The sequence below is a fragment of the Echeneis naucrates genome, chromosome 13 (assembly GCF_900963305.1).
Source record: "Echeneis naucrates chromosome 13, fEcheNa1.1, whole genome shotgun sequence".
Lineage (NCBI taxonomy): Eukaryota > Metazoa > Chordata > Actinopteri > Carangiformes > Echeneidae > Echeneis > Echeneis naucrates.
Window position 1 is genome coordinate 19,208,375 of NC_042523.1, and position 23,482 is coordinate 19,231,856.

The 23,482-nt window shown below is 42.6% G+C and overlaps 1 protein-coding gene across 1 annotated transcript in view; it reads right to left on the minus strand.

Annotated features, from left to right (window-relative positions):
- Positions 1-3,262: 3,262 nt before the first annotated feature.
- Positions 3,263-23,482, minus strand: part of clmpb (CXADR like membrane protein b) — a 63,637-nt gene continuing 43,417 nt past the window's right edge. The window contains exons 2-7 of the mRNA XM_029518290.1: positions 19,863-20,014; positions 15,332-15,536; positions 12,404-12,571; positions 10,925-11,047; positions 10,287-10,428; positions 3,263-8,260 (exon numbers count right to left, since the gene is read on the minus strand). Coding sequence (XP_029374150.1) covers positions 7,924-8,260; positions 10,287-10,428; positions 10,925-11,047; positions 12,404-12,571; positions 15,332-15,536; positions 19,863-20,014 — 1,127 coding nt within the window. The 3' untranslated portion in view covers positions 3,263-7,923. The remainder of the gene's footprint in view (positions 8,261-10,286; positions 10,429-10,924; positions 11,048-12,403; positions 12,572-15,331; positions 15,537-19,862; positions 20,015-23,482) is intronic.

Below are 23,482 nucleotides of genomic sequence, written 5' to 3' on the forward strand. Positions count from 1 at the left end.
ACAAACAGATGTCAGTGAACACACCGGCAATTGTCCTATCTCCTGTGGCTTGTTTACTTCCATCTACTCAGGATGTCATTGCCACAGGTTTTGGGACTTTGTGTCATATCTATCGTTCATATCCTCTCTTTAACCGTGGTCCACACACACACTCTCTATCTTGGCAGTTCAATAGATTGTCAGCGTAAGAAGTTTTCAGAGGGAAAAGATGAATGCCAGTCAATACGTGACTGGCAGGTCAATAGATATCGCTGACCTTGTTGCCAACGTGTCAGTATTGTGCTGAAAGGCTGCAGATTGAGAGGGGGGAAGGTGAAGGAGCCTGCCGTCTGCTTCGTCCTCAGCCATCATGGCTCATGAAGGGCTCAGTTAGAGGGGCTTCACCCAACCCCACATGTGTAATAGAAGGCCATAAACAACTTTGTGTCCTTTCATGGTTCAGCAACAGATGTGTCACAGAGCAGAAAAGCACAAATAGGAACTGAGCAGGCGGATGACCTGCACACCTGAAAAGTTGCATTGCAACCAGCTTTATGCACAATTTACACAGATAGTATGCATTCTTGATCTTCTTTGATCATGAATGAAAAGCTTTGATAGTATTTCCCCACAGCCCTCTTCTCTGGGAGCATTACCTAATAACATTTGAATTTACAATAATTGGCTGCAAAGCATCGGGGAATAAATTCAGCTATAGTAGATGCTTATCTGAAAATGCTGTGGCCAAATTTAAGGAGAATATTCAGTCATCATTTGCTAAATTGCCATGTCTAAATTTTATGGAGGACTTCACCCCTACACTGATCGATGACCTTGTTGATTCTGTGGCTCCTCTGAAAAAAGGAAGTAATGACACAGAGGCGGCTGGCACCTTGGTATTGCCCTCAAAATTGTGCCTTAAAGCAAACGTCACGGAAATTGGAGAGGAAGTGGCGGTCCAGTAATGCAGATGAATTCTACTTGGCCTGGAAACAAAGCTTAAAAAATAAATAAATAAATACATTTAAAAAGCTCTTTGCATTGACAGAAAGTCCTGCTATTCAGTGTTGATAGAAGAAAACAAGAACAATTCCAGGTTTCTCATCAGTACTGTAGCCAGGCTGACAGAGTCATAGCTCCTTTAGCTCTTAGCAGCAACTTTTTTTAACTGATAAAATCGTAACAATCAGAAGCTAAATTCAACAGCTTTTACCTACAATTGGCAGAAGTCCACTATCAAATGCAGCAGCTTCTCGATCAGCTGGAACACCTGCTTTGTATTTGGGATCTTTTTCACTTTTAAATCTCTGAGCCATTTTCTATAGTCTCATCTTCTAAACCATCAACTTGTCTTTTAGACCAGATACCTGTCAGGCTATTTAAAGATGTTTTCCCACTAATTAGCATGTATATTCTGGATCTGATAAATGTGAGTTTACCTCTTGGTTATGTACCACGGCCCGACAAGATTGCAGTTATTAAACCCCTCCTCAAAAAAACCTAATCTTGATCCAGATGTTTTGGCTAATTACAGACCCATCTAACCTCTGTTTCATTTCCAAAATTCGTGTGAAAGCAATTGCAAGCCAATTATATGAACATCTGCATAGGAATAGCTTGTTTGAAGACTTTCAGGCAGATTTTAGAGCACATCAGAGCACAAAGTGGCAAAAACGGCATTCTGATGGCTTCAGACAACAGATTAGCCTCCGTGCTTTTCCTGTTAGATCTTAGTGCTGCTTTTGACACCACTGACCATAATATTCGATTACAAAGGCTGAAACATAAAACTGGAACAAAGGAGCCACACTAAGCCGGTTGAAATTATATTCATTACAACAATATCACTTTGTTAATGTTAACAATGACTCTTCATCGCACACTCAGGTAAATTATGAAGTCCCACTGGGCTCAGTCCTTGGACCAATCCTTTTCAACCTGTATATGCTGCCCTTAGGCAACATCAGTTTTCACTGTTATGCAGATGATACTCAGTTATACTTGTTCATGAAGCCAGATGAAACTAATCAGTGAGTCAGACTACAGGCATGTCTTACAGACATAAAGACCTGCATGACCAGCAAGTAGAAGTAGGAAGTAGAAAAAGAGATCACATTTCTCCTGTGCTAACTTGTCTTCGTTGGCTCCTAGTAAAATTCAGAATAGAATTAAAAATCTTTCTTCTAATGCACAAAGCTCTTAATGACCAAGCTGCATCATCTCTCAGAGAGTTCAAAGGTCAGGAGGTAACTGTGCTCTCTGGATGAAGGTATACTTCTGGTTCTTAGAGTCTCTGTGAGTAAACCTGGAAGCAGATCTTTCAGCCATCGGGCTCCTCTTCTATGGAACCAACTCTTAGTATCAGTCTGAGAGGCGGACTTTGCTGCAGCTTTAAAGATCAGGCTTAAAACTTTCCATTATGACAAAGCCTACAGTTAAAAATGTAAGTTTAATTACTGTTCTTATTTTAGTTATGCCGCTATGGGCCTACACCGCTCTCCCTCTCTCTCTCTCCCCCATGCATGTAGATTGCAACATTACATGTCTCTAACCTTGTTTCTTCCCGTAGTCTGCGTTTCGTCCCTCCTGTCCCCGTCCTACAGGTGCTGAATCATCTCTGCTCCATGTTCCCGCTCAGTACCTGCTGTGCAAGAGTTACTTTTAGTTATCATTCCACACTACTACTCACTTCTCAATGTAACCTTTTCTTCACCCCTACTGCTAATATTTACTACTTCACATTTAGTGCTACCAGGTTGCGATCACTGTATGTTTTCTGTATGTTTTGTGTGCATTATATCTTCTCTTCTCCTGTTGTTGTTCTCTCTTCATCCCTCTACCAAGTCCCCCCCCTCAGCCAAACTGGCTTTCAATGCCACTGCCTCTTTTTCTCTCTCTCCTGCTCTCAACCTGACCAGTCGAGGCAGATGGCCGCCCCCCCTGAGCCTGGTTCTGCCTGAGGTTCCTGTCTCTTAAAGGAAGTTTTTCCTGGCCACTGTGGCCAAGTCCTTGCCCTTGGAGTGATATGTTGGGTGTCTTTAACAACTTCCTAAAGACTTTGGTCTTAAAGTGCCTTGAGTGTGTAAAGAGGTTCACATCTAGCTTTTGAACTCTGACGTCATCGCTCCCATAAATCAAGACCAGAAGCAGCAGTTACAGTAAAATCACAAATTTACAGTATTAAGCGGGGCAAAGTTTGGCAAAAATTATTTAGAGATATGCCTGAACTGAACACATCAACTCTATCTCATGCAATATCCAAATCACGATCTCACAAGGCCAGTTAAGTCATCATTGAATATTTTATTTGCAAATGAAAGAGTAATAACTCAGAAGTCGTAAAAATATACATTTTTTACTTGTGATATTTACATGGATTGTTTTCATCAAACGAACAAACGAAAAACGTCCGTATTGTTTTACAAACCAAAGAGAAGCCACAGCAGAATAAACAGATGAGAGTAAAGAAAACCAAAGTGTCTTATATTTCCCTTTAGTAGAGCCGTGCTGAGCGTGTCTCCCTCTGACATCAACAACAACGCAGTCAAGAGAAACAGCCAACCACGCCGATCCCACAAAGGCCGGTTATGAGCATAGCACACAAAAAAGGGCAAAGTACATGAATGACAAAATCAAAATAAAGAAGACAAAAATAAAGCTTCATAAAATCTTTCTGTGAATATATTTACAATTGTAGATTTTCTTTTTTTTTTCTTTTTCTTTTAGCTGAATACAGTTATGTTACATCAAAGCAAAGCATTCCCGATCATCTGCTCAATCTCCTATGACATGCAGGTACCTTTGCTTTCCTTCTTGAGGTTGACTTCAGCCCCATCCGTCCACTGTCTTAAAAGTAACGACACATCACATTCTCTTAACTGAGACACAAGGCCGAACCACAAAGTCAGAGCACGACTTTGTCCTGCTCAACAGCTTTAATCAGAAATGAAACTGTCTAATAGAACATAAAACATTGTGGCTATATGAGATTCATACTCCTTTCATATAACGCAGGATTACCGTTAATGAGTCCGCGTTTACTGCACCTTTGAGTGGTGATCATAAGACTATATATACTGCCGATGGGTACTTTTTCAAAGAATGTTGTCAGATGTGTTGCTGACACTCTCAGTTGTGTAAAGACTTCCCACCTCCATTCTCGACTGTGCTGACAAAAGCTCCTTAAAATTCATCTGTTGGAAAGACCACAAGTTTGTCAGGCCATAAAGCCGCACACATGAGAGGAGAGATGCAACGCGAGGGCTCATAAACTGGGGAATCTGCCACCTGAGACTTGCAGTTGCTGGAAAGCAAATCAAAAAGCTTGGAGGAATTAAACAGCTGGAAGACTTGCATCCCATCCTCCACCTCCTCTGCTACTTTCATCTTTGGTGGAGGGAATTTCAGTGGCAGGAGCCTACAGCCCTGGCTCAATATCAGTCCTGTTTTACCTCTCCTCATTCTCCAGAAAAAAGTCTTCAGTCGTATGCTACCTTGATTTTTTTTTTTAAGATGCATAGCAGTGTCTGTCTGTCCTAGTGCATGTCTGTTTGCATGCATGTGTGTGTTGTTACAGGTGCTGTTTTTGTATATTTGTGTATGCATGTGTGTGCAGCTGTCCCCTGGGTGACGCAGTGTGGGCTGTCTCTTTCTGTGCTGCATTTAGTTTCCTGGTTCCATCAGTCAGTCGTAATACCTCCAGACATTCAATCCATCAAATTAATTCTGAAGGAGCAGAAATGACAAAGGTTGCTTTTTGGGCTTTTATTTGTGCAAACCGTATGTGTGTTCATGAGAGTGTGTTCGTGTGTTCATGTGCAACTGTGAATGTGCTTGAAGCATACACCTGTGTTCCCATGTGCATCTGGACGTTCCACGTGTGTTTGTATGTACAACCTTTACCTGTGTGTTTTGTATATAAATATGTGCCTTGAGATGACATCGGTACACCCAGGCCCAAGTGCATTATCGGTTAAGAGACAGCAGGAGCAAGGAGAGAGCTCACTTATGGCCTCCAGAGCTGACGCTTGTTTATGAATTATGGACATGCTTTGTCTCCAGATGCCACCCCCATAAGCGAAGAAAAATTGTGAAGCCAAGTTCAACGAGCATGGAAGTCAATGAAAATGAAAATAAACACTGCTAGTCTGCAGTCATATCTATTTGGATGGAGGTTACTTTGCCTGACTGGATCCTTCTCACTCATTGAATGGCTAACAAGAGAATGTGTGGGTGCGGCCCAAGGGCCTATACTGAATTGACATGCACACACCCACACATACACTCTCACACACATTCAAATACATGCATGCATGCATGCAAGCATGCACGCATACACAAACACACGCACGCACACGCATAGTAGCTTCCCTGGTCAAATACAAACCGCTGTCTCTAGTTGAATATAAAAGGCTTTTTTTTTTTTTTTCTTTCCCCAAAAAAAAATCTCCATCACTGTTAAGTCACAAGAAAAAGCCTGCATGTGAAGTGAAACCACATGTGCTTTCTTAGACGGATGTTAATATAGTTATATCAGGAGTGGAAATGTTAGCTGGATGGTGTGCTGGATTAAAGGTAAGGCCACACCAAAATATTTATCATTGCAGATTCCGTGGAAATTTGGAGGAGACTTTTTAAGATGATCGACTATAGTGTTGGTCAAGGCGGAAATATTGAGCCAGTGGTGATGCCTCAGGAAAGGGTTCAGTGAGTTTAATGAAAATAAATACTCCTTATAGGATTAATAAAATCCATACACAATCTTATTTGAATTTGGCCAGTGGTTGTGGACAGAAAAAGGTGTTTAGCCTTCCATATGCTTATATTGCTTCTATTTGTTAATATTTGCTTCACATGAATTCACGTGTATTCACAAATTGAACACACAATTCACAAAAGAGCACGGTTTAATTTCACTTTTGGGTTTTGCATTTGACTCATTTGTTTGGGGGAAACCTTTCCTCACACACCCTTATTTATTAAATTATATGACATCATGTGCGTATATCTATCTTTATGTACAATATAAAACAAGACTGATTACAGAATATACAGTACATTGTCCCGTGACATGGGATTGCTTTCTCACCACGGATAATTCACTCTGCTTGGTGCTTCCTAGGCTGCATGTGTTATAACTCGGGCAAGTTTGTAAAGATGTATCTCTGAGTATTTGCTGCTGTTGACCCTCAAAGCCGGATTGTGAACAGAGACTTAACCACTGGTGTGCTGAAGATAAGGACGAAGAAAGAAACCATCAAAGGGAAGAGGGATTGCAAAGGCACACTAGATAGGCTACTTGCCCTTTTTTCAGCTACTTTCAATCAAACTGCTCTGGGTCTCTCTGAGGATACGACTAAAGGGGGGACTGGCTGATAGCACAGCTCAGCCAATAGCCAGGCAGGACCCAATGATTCAGCAAGACAGCAATCGAGTGCCACTCCATTGTTATGGATCCAGGGAGAGTACTGAAAATGATAGCATACACACCCGATAAAATTAGAGTCTGCAGAATCATACTCCTCCTTCCCCTCATTCAGGATTAGTAATTTCACATCAAGGTCGATTCTTTGTGCCTTGGCTGGAATATTAATTCAGTACCTTACAGGAGGCTGAAAACAATGGGATCCACCGTCTTTGTACATCACACATTCATGGTGACAGATTTTGGTTTCACTTCAGAAATGTAGCACGTAAACACAAGAGTTTAAAAAAAAAAAAAAAAAGCAACGATAATAACCCATCCTAGGGATTGGTGGCACTTCTTAATATGGATCAATGCACACAGAACTGTCTGTCACCCTTTATAACCTGTCCAGAGAGAAGAGACACAGGAAAACAGAATAAAAATAAAAGAAAAACAAGTTCAGCTGGTCTACTAGATGCTTATCCCCTATACTTAAAGTAGTGACTCGCTATAGGCCTAATACATACTATTTAATTATTCAGGGAATATATTCAGTACCAGAAAAGGATGTCCATAAATGTGAATGTGGTGGTGGGAGGGGGAGAGAGGGTGGGGGTAACATCTCCACTGATTTGACTCTGCTGCCACTGCTTCATCCTTTTACCTGAAGTTTCCCCTGCTGATTGGTAAAGCAGATGAGCTGTTTGTGAGCCAGCTGAGTCAGTCTCAGGACCACTGTGGTCTCTCGCAGGTTCGTTATGAGAGCACGGAAAGACAGAGAGCAGTGATGCAGATGATGTACACGCCGCACACTGTTTCTGTCCACATGGATGGGCATTTTGGGCCCAGCCCTTGGGAGGCAAAGGGGTTTGTGGTTCCGGAGCAGGTGCTGGAAACAGCGAGTCGGAGGCGCAGGGTGACGTGAATCACATAATCACCGCGTGTCCCCTAGTCCCCTCCACCCAGAGAAAAAACTGGTAGCTGTCTGATGCTCCTGCACTTCCTCCATGTTTTCTTCTGGCTTGTATCCAGCTTGTATTTGTTGACAGGAGAAGCTCAATAGACTCGTTGGTATCAGGCTCGGGGTTTGGATCTACTTTATTATCCAGCCTTCCCTTTTTCCCCTTTTCTCTGTTGCATGCTTAACCGTTTGATTTGATAAATAACTAAAACTGTACTTCGGGCTCCTTCCACCTCACTGCACATGGTGCTTCCCTGTGCCTTCCGAAGCCAAATGAAGGAACTCAGAAAATAAGTTCTGCCTTTTACCCATGAGACACAAACAGTTGCATCTAGGGTCTTGTTTTTTCTTTTGTTTTGTTTGTTTTATGTAATTCAGAAGGGGGCAAGCATGTCGTATTTTCCCTTTTTAAATATGCATTCATTAAAAGTTTTGGACTTAGAGTATTGATTCTTTTAATTACATCCTTTAACTAGTTGCATTTCTTTGTTCATGGAAGAGTCTTTAGGAGGGGGCTAGGGGGCTTGGGCAGGGATGGGAGTCTCACATGGCTGCAGGAAGGGCATGGCTTTCAGTCCTACACAGTCTGAAAGGCCTTGGTCTGGGCGGGGACCATGAGGGTTGGGGGTGTGGGCCCAGACATGTTCCTAGAGTTGAATTTGGGAGTGGTAGGGGGCTCGGGGGTCTTAGGGGGCACCACTGTGTTGTAGGCTGGAGGGGACTGGGGGAAACCTGGAGGCTGTCCATTTTCCTTGAGTGCTGCCACAGCAGGTGGGCGGGGGCGGTGACCACGCTGGGCGCTGTTGTGCACCATAGACTGAGTGGAGGAGGCTCCAGAGCGTGAGCTGCCGGAGCGGGACGAGGAGAGAGAGTTGGGCTTGACCAGCTTGGCCTTGGGAGCCTCCGCATCCTCCCTGTAATTAGAGATATAGAAACACATGCACACACAGACAAAACATAGATAAAGGTTCATATGCATGAACTGTTCCTTTGAAACAGAAGAGAACAGGAGCGCGCACACACACACACTATTTTAAGACACTATTCACAGGAGACAAGTTTTATGTGGGAACCTCATGTAATTCATGAGATACCTCCCAGCCTTCGAGTTTCGCAAAAGTATTTGCATGGAATAATGAAATCTGCTGAAATCACTGTTCCCCTGATACAGTGGTTGAAGGAAAAAAGTTTTTTCCTGAGAACATAATGAATTTTACTCACAATTTCACTTCTGCTTGAGTTTTTTCACAGCAAATGGAGAATAAATATGTGGCAGTAACATTAGAATTCAGTTGAAAGGGGTACTAATCAACAAAACCGAGGTCATTTTGCTGCGGCTGTTACTTGGATGGTGTTAATATTTTTTTTTTTTTTTGTAGTTATGGATTATTATAAATCACGGACTCCAAGTCAGCACAGTGCGTGGATTGGGAGCCTGAGCCTAACTCGGCAGGGAATTTTATCTCATTAATATACAGCTCATGATTCGACAGAAAGTCAGAGACAGTGCTCTGTCTGTGTGCACAGTTCTATCCAGAAGATTTGAACCACCCCAGAGGAAAAAAAGTTTTCAGCAGCATTGTTGGGTTTGGGGGCAGCACGGCGGCAGAGTGGGTTTGCGCTATTGCCCCCCAACAAGAAGGTTGAGGGTTCAGTTCCTGGCCCTGCGACCTTTCTGTTAGCACGTTCTCCCCATGTTTGCATGGGTTTCCTCCGGGTACTCCGGTTTTGTCCCACCATCCAGAGACATCATATTTAGGTTCATTGGTGACTCTACATTGTCTGTAGGCCCCGCCTTTAGGCCCCGCAACCTGGAAATGGATGAGCGGTGGAAGATGGATGAATGAATGAATGTTAGGTTTGGCTTTAAATCCACGCCCAGGAGATGCACATCTTGTGTGGTCAGGTTCAGCATATTATTGAAAATGGTCTGAATATGGCAGAAAAAAAAAAAAAAAACAAACTTCATCACATCTACATTATTTACTTGAAGCCCTCCTTCAACCATGCTGCATAATTTAGTGTTACATCAGTAAATATGCTCCTACACCAACTCCAGGCTGTCACACAAAAGAATAATAAAAAAAAAAAAAGTTGTAGCTTTAGTGTCATTAGTGGTTCACAGGAACAACCAGTGAGCACAAGCATAAGAGTGAGAAATAAACACTATTGTGACCTGTCAAAATGCACACATGCACACATGCACACACAGGGAGACAGGCAGACAGCATCCAAGCGTGTATAGAGGCTGTTGCTGTGCCACTTTGCATTTGAATGGCTTAACTGATTGACTGATTGACATCAATGCTCCATCAGATCAACCTCGAGGAACGCTGAATGTCACACAAAAAAACAAACCCATAAAAGGAACAAAACAAAACTGTGGTGTGAATTGAATTTCATGCTGCTTTCCTTCTTTCTTTAAGCAGTCAGCAGAACAGAAATATTGCCTTGTTTGTATTTGATTCTTTTAATGTGTAGCTATTGTACAATTGCATTATCAATTTTTAATAGCCTATATAATTTTCAAACGATGTCTTTCTCCTCACATTTTTCTCCTAAGAAGGTGCATTGGACTCTATTTAATTTAAATTCATAGATAAAAGTAATTATGAAGAAAGACCTTTGGCCTGCAGACCTTCATCAAACCAAGCTCTTCATCTGTTCATGCTTAAAGATTTGACCTATTAGGAAATTATTGCATTGGACCTCAGCAGGACCAACATAAATCACCCATTTAAAGTGGACAGTCATTCACTGTAACACTGCAACTTTTTAAACAATTTGAAGTGCAGTTAATTAACACACAGCAACAGCTCTATAACAAAGAAAAAAAAAAAAAAAACCCACACACAGACTTCTAATCCCACCCAGTTTTAACATTTTGACAGTATAAAATGAGAACGAAAGTTAAATCAGAAGAAAGGAAGATGAATAAACCTGATCTCATTTGGGGTCTCCTCCTCCTCGTACTTCTTTTTCTCTTTCTTCCGGAAGACGAGCCAGATGATTAAAATGACGATGAGGATACCGAGGGATATACCCACCACCGCCCCTGCCACCTTACCCACATCCTTCACATCTGTGGACAGAGGGGGAACTGTGATAAGAGATAAAGTCACTTTCTGTCACATGTGCTGTTCTTGAGCATTTTTCATAATTTTCAGAAAAATGATTATGGTTTAAGAGGAAAGACTTCCACACTCTGTTGGTGACCCAACGGCCAAATACACTTTCCCGCTGTTTCTGCTGAGGTGGTACAAATGTAATTTTCCCAGCGTATGACCCCAACAGTCCTGCACATGTCAGGAAATGAATTAGAGCGACACTGGAACATAACTGCTGGAGCAGAGGTGGTGACCAGCAGTTTTGGTTTCGTTCAGCCCGTCATGTTTGAGCACTGGGAGGAAAATGGGAAGGGTGAACGGGCGGGAAGATAGAAAGGCAGAGAGCGGGAATAAATGTATTTTCTGCCAAAACTATAACCATCAATCAATGTGGCAGTGTGGCAGTGTGGCAGTCTGGCATGAGGTGAACACTGTGAGGTCAACTCTCCCCTCCCACCCCCAAAAACTTACGCTGCATTGTGACCTCAATGGTGCAGTTTTCCTCTCCCACGTCGTTGCTTGCCGTGCACCTGTAGACACCTGTGCTGTCCATGGTGAGATTCCTCAGAGTCACAATCTCTGGGTTCTTGAGATCTGGGAATTAAAAACCATAAATGCAGACATCTGGTGAGACAGTTGGTTTTTGCCACTTACTGATTGTGGTCAAGCATTCCTGCATGTCTGCTGTCGTTTCTATCAATTGCAGGACGTGAGAGGCCACTGAGATGCTTACTAAGGTCAGAGAGCGAGAGAAAGATAGACACACAGTGGGACAGACATCAGCGCCATGTTTATTTAAAGCCCGTCACACTGAAGAAGACTTGAGGAGAGTAGTGAGAGCGTGTCTAAGAGCGATGAAGCCCCACGGCCCCATGGGATATTTAGTCATCACCACCAATGACAACCATGTGATATTACCTTTCACCAGTCCCATAAATAATGGCTGCTGACTCTGTGTGTTATCGTCCAATGAAAACTAATTAGACTGAACAGGTGTTGTTTGGTGGAGGTCATTAATTTGAAGGTTTCCGTCTGGGCACTTGCCATCGCGGATGCCAGTTGAACATTGGAGACAGTTTGGCAACCCTGGGGTGTTTGTTACAGTTTAGAGAGTATACAAGGAGGCTGGAGCTGCCTTAAAATGGGCTTCCTTTGCTACAGACTGTCTGTACCACTATTTAAAAACAAACATGCTTGGTTATGATCCAAGAGGAATGCCAGAATCCACACCATGTGACTGAAGTGTGCCTCAGGGCCACAACTCTTTTTTGTTGTTTCTCAGCACAGAATGTCGTGGGAGCTGCCAGTGCAATTCTACATTTTGCATTTGATTCTCTCTGTTTTACAAACGATCCAAGATAATAGTCACTTCAGATTGACTTTGTACAAACAGGTACAATTCACTTGAGCCAAGCTGACATTTCAACGTCACAGACGTCTACATCAAATCATAGTATCAGCCTGGATTCTTGTGTTTGTATAACGTGTCCCAACAGGGCAAAACAAGAAGTAACAGACCTGCGTTCTGTTTGATTTCCTGGAGAAAAATGTGTGGTGCACCTAATGTGGTTCTAGGAGCATTACTTAAATTTGGAGGTAGTTAAAGAAAATAAAGGCATGAAGAATCAGTGTCCTATGCGAGACAATTTGAGCCTATCTAAGCGCTCTTGAGCAAAAATATTAAACTGTTAATTACCGCATGAATCAGCTGAGGAATGAATGGTAGGAGGATGTGGCTATACTGGGCAGATTTAGGTGCCAGTGTTTGCAAATGTATGAAAGTAAAGATGGGAGAAGGTGAAAGAAAGATGATGTGCTCAGCAAAACACTTCCTTGGATAAATGCAGCCTATAAAAATCATTAATATGAAAATGAATCCTCACAGCATTTCTCTGCAGAGAACTGAATGGTGAATCAGCGCATCACTGCAGTGCCAATTATTTTTCTTACCTATCAGCGCAAGGTTTGGCAGCTTGCCCAGACTCTTGCCTTTGTCCAGGACTCGCTCCCACTTGTAGCTGATGGGGTCTGAACCATCGGTGGACTTGCAGCTCAGCTTGACGTTACTGCCCTCCAGGAGCTCGCCGTCTTTCCAGCACCGCGGCTTGGAAGGCTTGACTATAAAGACACATCGGAATCAAACACAGTTCAATACCGATGTGAAACAAACAAGCAATTTGTTTTTGTCTTTGATCATACAGGAGATTTTATGAGCTACAAATCAATACAATGCTGACTTTTGCATCCAAATGCATCAAGCAGCATTATTAACATTATTACTTTTACTTACTATATAAACAAAGGAGAAGGATAAATTATATATATGTGTATAAGAGATATATAAAAACAACACCAAAGATGAATATGCAGCACCAGTTACACATGCATGCTGTGTTTATGCTATGGACTGATCTATGAGACCACAGGCTGAATTTATATATATATATGATTTATATAAAGTTTAAAAGCCTCATAAATTCAAATATCCAATTCACTATTGGCAGGTAGATTAGTGATGACAGTATTGTCTAAATGTCAAAAATAAGATGAATTATACTTTACAATTGACTATAAATAGAACATTTCCTGATGCATGGATTAACCCATAATGTAAAGTCAAGTGAAACAGTTCAACGCCTGTGCACATTACTTCACAATAAAAATAGAACACAATAAAAGACTTCATAAAACAAAGAGCATGGGCATAAAAGTGAGATAATAACAAAACAAAGGGGTTATTAAGGTGGTTTAGTTGCAATGTTTGAGCGTACGTGATAAACTTGTCTATATCCATTACTGGCGTCATGAGTTTTTATGAGGGATAGGTGGATCTCGTTTGCAAATGCAGTCATTTCTCAGAGCTGGTGACACACCCAGAAAAAAACAAAAAACAAACTGCAAACCAATCACATAGGGTGTGAATTAATGTGAGCCCCAAGCTGCCTGTGAAAGCTTGTGGTAATATGTTCTCCACAGGTCAAAGGTTTTGCTCATAGCTCATTGTCCAGTAGCTGGAGCTTGCTGAGCACCGTGCAGCTGCTCCGTTTAGAAGTCGCTGCTACACTGTGAATGCAGGAAAATGGCACACTCTTTCCTCCCTTCCAAGTGTCATATTTTTAGATCAGCGGTGAGCTAAATTTAGACATCTGTTTTGTATTTTTGTTGTGCCATCATATTAGCAATGTCGGCTCTCATGTATCTGGATGTTACTGCTCGTCAGCAAAAGAGATCATAAGTAACTCTTGAGTAATGCTGAGATGCAGCGACTTTGCAATAGCTGGAACATAAAGCCAGATAGCTTTTGCGCACCTCTCCCTCTGCTTGTCTAACCCTGCAGCTCTCAGAAGGAGAGTGTTTTCTGGTCACACACTCTGAGTGGAATCTCGTGAGAAGAGATGAGTGAGGAGCACCGACGCTTCATCTGTGCGTCTCGCGGCTCCGTCAGGGTAAGTTAGGCCTAACTGTAGCGGGGGCAGTCGGAGCACGTAACCTCAGACAAACACACCCAAATACAAATGAACTTTTCTTTACAGAGTCAGGCACACAAAAGTACAACACTTGCTGTCGACGCTTAAAGAAATGAAGTGAAAAGGTATGCAGATGCAAATCCACACACAGTGCAGGCATCCAGGCAGGAACATGTAAAGCTTGTCCATAAACACATACACAACTCTTAGAGGCACCAATAAACCCTGGCACGCACACAAATTCATACACTCGCGCTCTGTCTCATGCTAAGCCAGCTACCAGCTTGGCTGCCAAGCTATTATCTTAGTGTGGGAAGTGAGAGAAAAATGCAAATGTTCGTCTCTCTCAAAATCGAAAGTGTCACCGCAAAGCTGAGGGCAATTTGCAAAAATGGAGGCACTAACTCACTGAAATGTCTTCATGGAAGAGAGAGGAGAGTGAGAGTGAGAGGATTAACACACTGTTCCATTAGAAAACCAATAACCGCGGGTTGAACTAATCTCCCATGATGTTTTAATAAATCTCCTGCTTTTCTGACATTGAGAACGATCTCGCTCCTCCCGCCGGACTTTGTGGCTGGCTTTTGTGGCGAAGCCGTTCCTCTTTTCCAGTCTGTCCTTCAGAGTTGTTTAGGTATTTGCGATATGCAGGCGGAGACACATATTACCACAGCGCTAGCTGTAAAGCTAAGCCATTTATTACCATCTGTATATTGGACAAATGAGGGAAACAAAAAGAGTGAAAAAGACGGGGATAAAATATACAATGACGGCTTTGCTGTGGCTTATGGAGCCAAAACAGGCATTTCTATAGATGCTAAGGGACTAAGGGAGGACTTGCACAAGTGATTTTCCTAAGTAGATTATCAGTAGCTAGATTGATGAGAATTGCCTTTTTCAATGTAATTTTCAACAACTAAATTTCGTTAGAGAATGTACCTCAAACTTGATGAAGAAGAGTCTGTTGCCTGTTTTCTTATAGACCTTACAGAGGACAGAAATGCATTTAACTTGCTGCTTAGCCATGTAACTCAGTCCCTAACTCAATCAATCAGCTCTGTGCTCTTCCAGACCCAGTCGCATGTTTCTGGTCTCACCTCAACAACAAACCAATCCAAACGAACCCAAACAGCATGAGCAAAATCAAATCACACCGTCTGAATCAAATTGAATCATTAGATCAGTCAGCATGACGGAGGAAATGTGCCAGGCTAATGATACAGTGATTAGGTCTGTGTGTGTGCATGTGGGCTTGTATGTCTGTGTGTGCGCAGGACAAGGTGTAGGTGTGTACGTCCATTTTCCTTGTGCAGATGAATTCATAACCTGATGGCATGTGGGCAAATGTGCACCTGAGCGTGAACTGTCTGTAACTTGTGTGTGTATTGTCACGTGTCCTAGAATAACTCACCCAGCACAATGAGGTTGACCTGGCTCCAGTGGTACTTTCCACCAGTCTTCACTTTACAGTAGTATTCCCCAGAGTCGGTCAGCAGCAGGTCACTGATAAGCAGGGAGGCGTCTCCACTGAGGTACTCCCCAGCAAAGGACAGACGGCTGGCCTCGCTGCCCGTCGCCTCATTGGTGTACACGTGGCCCCCAAAGAAGGTGATGATCTAGAAATGGAGGCGAAGAAAACTACAGATTTATTTACATGTTCACAATCACAAATACCAGCTCCTAACTCCTTCCCCGATGGCTGGATCACTGCTCACCTGCCTTTTCCTTCAATTTAATAGAATTTAATAGAATGTTCTTCCCGGCTTGAGCTGGTAGGTATTTTATTGTTGGTGATAATTAATGCAGACAACTCCACAAATAAGGCTTTATATCTTTAACAATACATATGGTTGATTCAATTTCCATGTCTCAACAGTAATAGTCACGAGATCTGGCTGATAGCCTACCGTTAACATTTATTACTACATAACTCTAGTTTTGGTGTACGCACAGCTCAGACAAATCCATAGTCTCTCAGTGGGTGCACAATTTTGAGGAAAACAGAATGCCAGCAGTCATGGGTAACACTGTTAACAATCACTTTTTAATTAATTAACGTTTGGTAAATAATATTTTACAAATTAATGCATTTGCTGGAATGCCAGTGTTCATTTCGCTGATTGTCTGTGAGCACTGTTATCTCCTCGTGTTCTCTCTACAAGCGTAGCTGTCAAATTGACCAAATAAAAATGTATTCTGGGGCTGAGATGAAAGATTAACGCACCCACAGTGGCACTGATGTGATGTTAGCACAACGGCTAGAACAAACTAATGCCTCGTACCCAACTTACTCCAAAGTAAACAACCTGCGGGTTCAGACAGTAAAATCCCCTTCATATTTTTTTTTTTTTGTGTGTGTGTTTGTTTGTTTGTTTGTTTAGCAGCAGCATCTAAGCAACAGGGCTGAAAAAATGAACTGTAGTGTGTGTTTATCAAAGTCTCCTTTGATAAATGTAATAAAATGGTGAAATGACTTATTGGGGGTTCCTCTACAGTAATAATAAAATGTTACTGTAGAGGAAAAGCAGGCTGGATGTAGTTATACAGTCTGTTGGTATGTATGGTGTGCAGTGTGTGTAACTTCCATGCATGCATATTGATGGGCAGTATATAATAATGTGGGTACATGTTATATATGTAGTGTAAATGAAATGAAGAAGATGTAGAATATAAAAGTTGTGTTATGCGAACACAATCCGTTCTTTTTTTTTTTCATTTTTATTTTTAGCACACGATCTTTGGAAAGGCTTGGTCTTCCGAAGAAGTCTCCCATGATTTGGAACTTCACTGTGGACGTAAAGTTTGTGAACCTGTCCTGGAAAGCTTTCATTTCTTCTCCTCTCTGCCTGTTTATGGCTTTGTTTTTTCCCATCCTCTCCTTGTTTATGTTCACTCCCCCTCCCCTGATCTATTTCTCTCTCACTCCATTCACAAACACAAACAAACACAGCTGTCACAGTGGCCTATTGCTAAGGGCCAGTGAGAGCCTGCAGATGGGGACTGCTAAATGCCGGTGCCACAGCACATCAGCGCCGAAGAAACAGGGGCACCTGCTGTGATCACAGGTGATGACCGGCCGCGCACGCACACGCACACGCACACGTGCGTACACACACAGACACACACACATAACTAGCTCCTAAACAAACATGCACGGAAATACATTGAACGCAAACAGACATACATTGTGCCACAGCTGCTGGCACAAAATGACAAAGCCCTCACACCCAAACAAAGTGGGACATATTTTCAAAGCACCTGCTTATGGGCACGCTGCTGCTGCCCTCACGATCCGGACATTTGTTACGCACAACTGTTACTATAAGTTGGTTTGAGCCCTGCTATCAGGATTAGTGTATGCTGTTGCTTCAGGTTATGTTTGGGTATTTCTGAGCGGAGCAGAGTTATGAGACTGATAAAAAGAGAATTAAAATGACAGCGAGCATGAGGAATTTAAGGGTGTTTTAGTAAAGTGGCCTGGAGCTGTCAGTGTTGTTTGCAATTAAAATGAGTTGGTTTGTTTATTCAGTAAAATCTGAAAATACTAATACTGGGCATGACGCGTTACTGCCACCTCTGGCTTTTCAATGACCACGCTATTTTTCAACTATTTCTACTTCCTACAGCCTAAATATTCAAATTGACGGGTTGATTATTAATAAAATATTTTATTAACAACAAAGTAATTTCAAGCTACTGTTTTTCAGCTATTCTCTGATGATGGGGGATCAATCAGACCGTCTTATCCAAAAAATATAAGACGCTGTCATTTTGCCACGATCTGAGACACACTCCACTTTTTCACCGTCAGTGCGTGACACTTAAAAAAAATGCTCAGAACAGCTGAAACTGAAACAGTAAACTGTAAGCGAGAACTAATATCACACTGCTGCCGGTGTCATTTTTTAAGGGAGGATGTTAATTTGTGGAAGGCGTCTTGGCTTTACTGTTTCCTTAAAGTGAAATCCTTCCATGCTTGTGCGCACAGTTGTGTTTTGAGCAGCCGCACCATTTTATGATCCATCTTGATGAATGTGGAAGAACTTTGGTCATCTCCACACACGCCCAGTCTCTCACTCCTGTGTCCTAAACATGTGTAGCCTGTACATTTGCTAATGGAGGCTGAGTGTTGACAAGCTGCTCTTTCCCTCTCAACACAGCCTTCCAGCAGAACAAAAGAATGATTTATTCATCCAGCTACAGGCGCAGCCTCTGTTCTAATCAAATTTTCAGACATTTGATTTTAATTAATGGCGCCTTCAATGTTATCTTCCTGTTAAATATTCATCGCAATGTGGCAGCCCTACTCTGAATCATCAAAGCGTAAGACACTTGTTTTCCTTTTCCTTTCATTCCTTTCCCCTGCTTACCCCTTTCCCCTCGACGCTGTCCTCTTTCTCACAGCGTCACACTTCTCTGTGCTAACCAATACATCAGTGCTCGAACAAACGACTTCCAAAGTGAAAGGAAATCTCTTTCTTCCGACAGAAAGCCGGCGAGATTTTACGCTCTGTCTGTTATCAGTTACAGTGCTCACTTTGGGTGAAAGAGGACAATGACTCAAAACTGATGAAACGATACCAAAATGTTGTCAGATGCTATGAGAAAACAGAACTCACTTAAGGGCATTTAAGGACTTTCAGCCAGGTAAAAGTTGTGCTGCTGTTTCAGACGAAAAGTTATTAAATGCAATGACTTTTATAAGTTTTTTTGCAGCTTCTAGCCTTCAGCAAAATGTACCCAAGAAATGCTCGCTGTGAGTGAATGATTTTCTGAGCAGAGCAGAACATGCAATAATAACACAAATCAAATACATAGAAGGTTTTTGCCTCTTTTGTTTTCACAGAAGATTAGTTTGCTCATTCCTTTAGTTGTGGTTCATTTGTAGGTAAATAATTGAATAGACAGGGATGCTTATTCGTGATTAAATATAGTTCGATTTTATGATGTGAATCCTAGAAAGTCAGTGCGCTAACATTCCAGAGAAAGTGTTTTCTAAAGAAACGCATGCATGGTTTTCGTCCTACCACTGCTGTGTGCATGTTGTTGAAAATCTCTAGAGGACGTGCAAGGAGGACCTTTTGAAGTTTTAAAGGGAAAAATACAGCAGTAATATTACAGCTAAGCCTGAATTAAACATTTCCAGTAAGCTTAAAAGATTTTACTTAAAGTTTATAGTCAGTCTTGATATAATTGATTGAAAGTGATGAAATTCTTTTTGTGTTCCTAGAGACGTGGAAAGTCACATTTATAACTTTATGAACTGCAAATTTAAGATGTCAGGTTGTTCCACAGTTTGTTCTTTTCTGTGGTCTGTGTGGGCTACAAGGTCACACCTGGAAGATGAGTCGAGCAACGTTCTGCTACATGATTGGTCTTTTGTGGAAGGCACTAAAACTCCACAGTAAGTGTCATTGTAACTTTGGGCATTGAATTAATGTACAACTATTGTGGTCCTTGTTGGAAATCAATCGGTATGACACAAATGGAAGTAAGAATGAGTTGAAGGGGCTGTGGAGGTATCGGATGCAGAGTTTAGTTTTAGTATTTCATTTAAAGTACAAATTCTCTGCAATTATAGATGTCAGAGAAACAATACATACTATGTACATTTCCAGGATATTGCTTGTGTTAACCTCTTTGTATTAATCCCTTCTGACAACAGCACATTCTTAAGGTTTAAGAATACGTATTTATTCAACCATGATGCATCAAGGAGAAGAAAGATGAGTACGCAATGAGTGACATGTGCAGCCTGAGTGGAAACTCTTAGTAATGAAAGGAAATAAAACGTGTTATATTCTTTCACAGTCTAGCTAGGTCCCTAATTGTGAAATAAATAATAATTCATTGTTATTTTAATCATGATAAAATGAAATAAATGTAATGGCGCGCCAAATAATCATGGACAGCGGGGTAAAAAATAAGGATGCTTATCTCACCACTCTCTGTTTGGAGTTTGGTTTCTGCAGTAGCCACTCAATGTCAAGGGAGTTGGACGATGGGAGCTGGTGGTGGCATGGTAAGGTGGCATTGTCCCCAACAACTTTCTTCATCTCCGTCTGAGCACCCACTGAGAGCAGGCTAAAAAGAACTGAGAGAGAGACAGAGAAAGAAAAAAAAAAAAAGGCACAGTGAGATAGAGAGATGTCAGATGGGGATACTAGCTTGATGCAAACTTGAGACAAAAGACAGATGCTGCAGATAGCAAACTGAAACGGAAGACGCAGTGAGCGATATGACCCAGAATCCCAATCACTATCCGACAGATGCTGAGATATGTCACTTCCCGACACTGAAGAGAGACAGAGTGGGGATTCTTTTCACACGAGACGGAGCTTGGTATAGGAGGTCAGAGAGAGAGAGGTATTATGGTGATCTTTGTGTTAACCCCTTTTGACAAGGGCGGTCAAAGAACACATTCTTATTCACAACAACACCTGTGGGAGTTGTTGCCTGTGAAAGGGAAGGTACTGATATTGTGAGTGTTGAGGGACTGCACTGCCTGCACACTGACAATTCTACTGTAAGACTGAAGTGATAAAATTATAGACCCACTAAATTACTTTAAAGGGGACAAAATCCAGACAAGTTAGAGATTGGACACATCTCGAAACCTTTGAAAGGGAGTTGTGCATGCATGATTGCTTAAATACAGAAAACAAGCATACCAAATGTATTATCCACTCAGTAAAGAAGTGGGACTGCAGTAAAAAGTAGCGACTATTTTTTGTGTACCAGCGAGGGACTTTGGACACCAGCCAGACTGTCAGGGCCTGTGTCTCAGTAGGGGAGCAGCAAGGCTAATTTATTGGAGGATGCTGGACAGCCTGGTGGGCTTGAGGGGAATTAGCCAGAGGCGTCACAGAGGGTTTGCTGGAAGCTGAAGCTATGGATGTTTGTGTGTGTGTCTAGATGAGGTGGTGCACTGCTGAGATATTCAACTCCCTGCACCTGGTAGAAACGCTGTACTATGCTGCAGACCTCTGCTGAGCTTACACACTCACACGTGACAGATATTTTTTTGGCTTCACAACATTAAATGCAACTACCTGGCTTTAATTTAATTGGCAAACGAGCCAACAGCACTGGGGGACAAGGAGCGCTCAAAATAAAGTTATCCAGCCATTTGCTCATTTGGAATAAAACAGGACAGTACAGTTGTGCAAATATTGTTACATTTCTCCATTCCACGCCGCTCAATAGGTGCTCAGAGGTTAAACATATCCTCTTGTTTGTGCAGAATAAATACACATCGTGCTGTGGGACACATATTTGTACATTCACAGGTGCTGTTTCTGCAGTGGAGCGATTCAACCCAGAGCTAGTCACTGAAACAATGCCCCGGTGCTCTGCAGACACAATCACATGCTGCCAGTGGTCCCACGCGAGGCCAAATGCGGCCTGCGAATGCATCAGCACACGCTGGGTCCACTCACTTGTTCACCGGCTCAGGAGGCAACACCCTGTCCCGTAATTGATCTCCGGGCCAATGAAAATGTCAGGTCTGTGCTGTGAAAACAATGACTCAGTCCTGACACAGGGCGCGGAGGCAAAGAGCAGCCTCACAGAGACCATTTCTTTCAGCACGGCTCCACTCCCACAGTTGACATCATCAGTTTCTGCTTCGTGAGCCTTGGACTACACACCAGGATAAGTGGTATCAGTCAAATTTAATGTTTCCAATCTGCACTCCCCAGTTGGACAGAGAAACACATCTTTGTGGTTGGTGGAGTGTTTCTGGGGTTGGCCCACCTGTTCAGTTTAAACCATTAGTCAGCAGAAAAATAAGAGCTCCCGGACCCTGAAGGTATCCCCTTTTATGACTTTTTAATGCAGCATTTGCAGGGTCATTCATCTTGTGGGCTCCCCGCTGATATTAGTTTGGATGTCACAGAAAAGAGAGAGAGAACTTTGCAGTATTAAGATTATTGAGGGGGAAAAGCAGTTGGGCCATGTGTGTGTGCGCACAGTTGGTTGGACCAAATGGTGAATGTTAATGCTCTAGGGGTCTGCTGGGAGACCTGTGCCCATTTCCCCTCAGCTCCGCAGGCTAGCCTCTGTAATCGCCGCTCCCACACCCATCGGCAGCCTGAGGCTGGACCAGGCACTATGTAGCAGACCTGATAAGAAACCCCTGCTTCCTGTCTCGGCTCCCTCCTCATCCTTAAGAGCCCACTGCTTTAACTGTAGACTCCGTAAATGGAAGCACATATGTGAAAGCTAGATGGGGTCAGGGTGAAACCAAGGCATCGCAATCTTTTCCCCGCAAAAAGTACTTGACTTTCTATGAGCTGATTTTAAATTGACCTTCAAATGGTAACTTGGGTCATCTCGCACATGCTTCATGGATCCATGCTGAGAATCTGAGAAGCTTACACTGTTTGTTTGTTTGGTTGTTTTTTTTTACACACACACAAAAAAAAAAAAAAAAAAAAGGACAAAAAGCAAACAGGCTGTGTCTGTGATGGCAAGAAAATTGTCTTGATTTTTGCCAGAGAAACTTGGCAGATGAATCATGCAGGCTTGTTTTGGTTGGCACGTAATCACTCCCCTAGTTTTCCACATCTTTACGGTCTTGCAGGGGGGCTTTTGTGCTGTGGAATAGATGACACAGTACTCCAAAAATAAGCTTGCTTTGATCGGAGTGTGCGCTTGCATTTGGATTGGCCTCATTCACCGTGTGCACAGCTGGGACTGTTGGACTGCAAGACCCCTAAATTTGTGTCAACAGCAATTGTGAGTGACAACAGAATTCATTTCTGTGATAGCTGTGCAGGTAGAGTATGAAAGGAACAGTATTAACAGTCACGTTTGGATTTCTGACCTTGGCGCTTCAATTTACATTCAGGTGACCAACACGCAATAAAAAATGTGAACCATAGTTGCTGGAAGAAGCATGATAATATTCCTGCTCATGGTGCCTGTGTAAGCATTCACATGTCTTCATGAAATTTCAGAAGTACATGGGGAAGGCCAGCTAAATAAACACGACCATCTTGAAGGAGAGATAAATCTGGAGACGGCTTGTGATATGGTCATCCTTTCTTCTATTCCATTCTGTCTGCTATTTTCAGCTCCATTTGGCTCATCTTCATGCTTCCAATTGTGTTTAGGTTCAGACCTGACCCACGGAAAGAAAGGGAGGAAGCATATTATAAGGAACAAAAGAGAGTGGGAACTAACCCCAGAGGTTTAGAAAGAGGGAGTGAGTGTCTGAGTGCGAGGGATGGACACATTTGACAGAGAGAGAGAGGCTAGGGTGAAATATGGAGGAACCAATTTCTATGAAAAGGCCCTAGGGGGAGTTGTGCTCCAGTAAATCCGCCTTACGGAGCCCAGCAATCTTATTATAGTGTGGCCAGTGAGACGGACAGACAGACAAACGAGGCAGGCCCGGATCTTTCACACTGGCCAAAGTCAAGCCCCGTATCCCTTCTGTCAGCACGTCGGCCTGGCTGGGGCCTTTGCCACATCCAAAGCTTATGACCTCTGGTACTGAAACACAGCACATCACAAGGTTGGAGGGAGAGATCGCGGGGGGGGGGGGTCAAGCAACAGA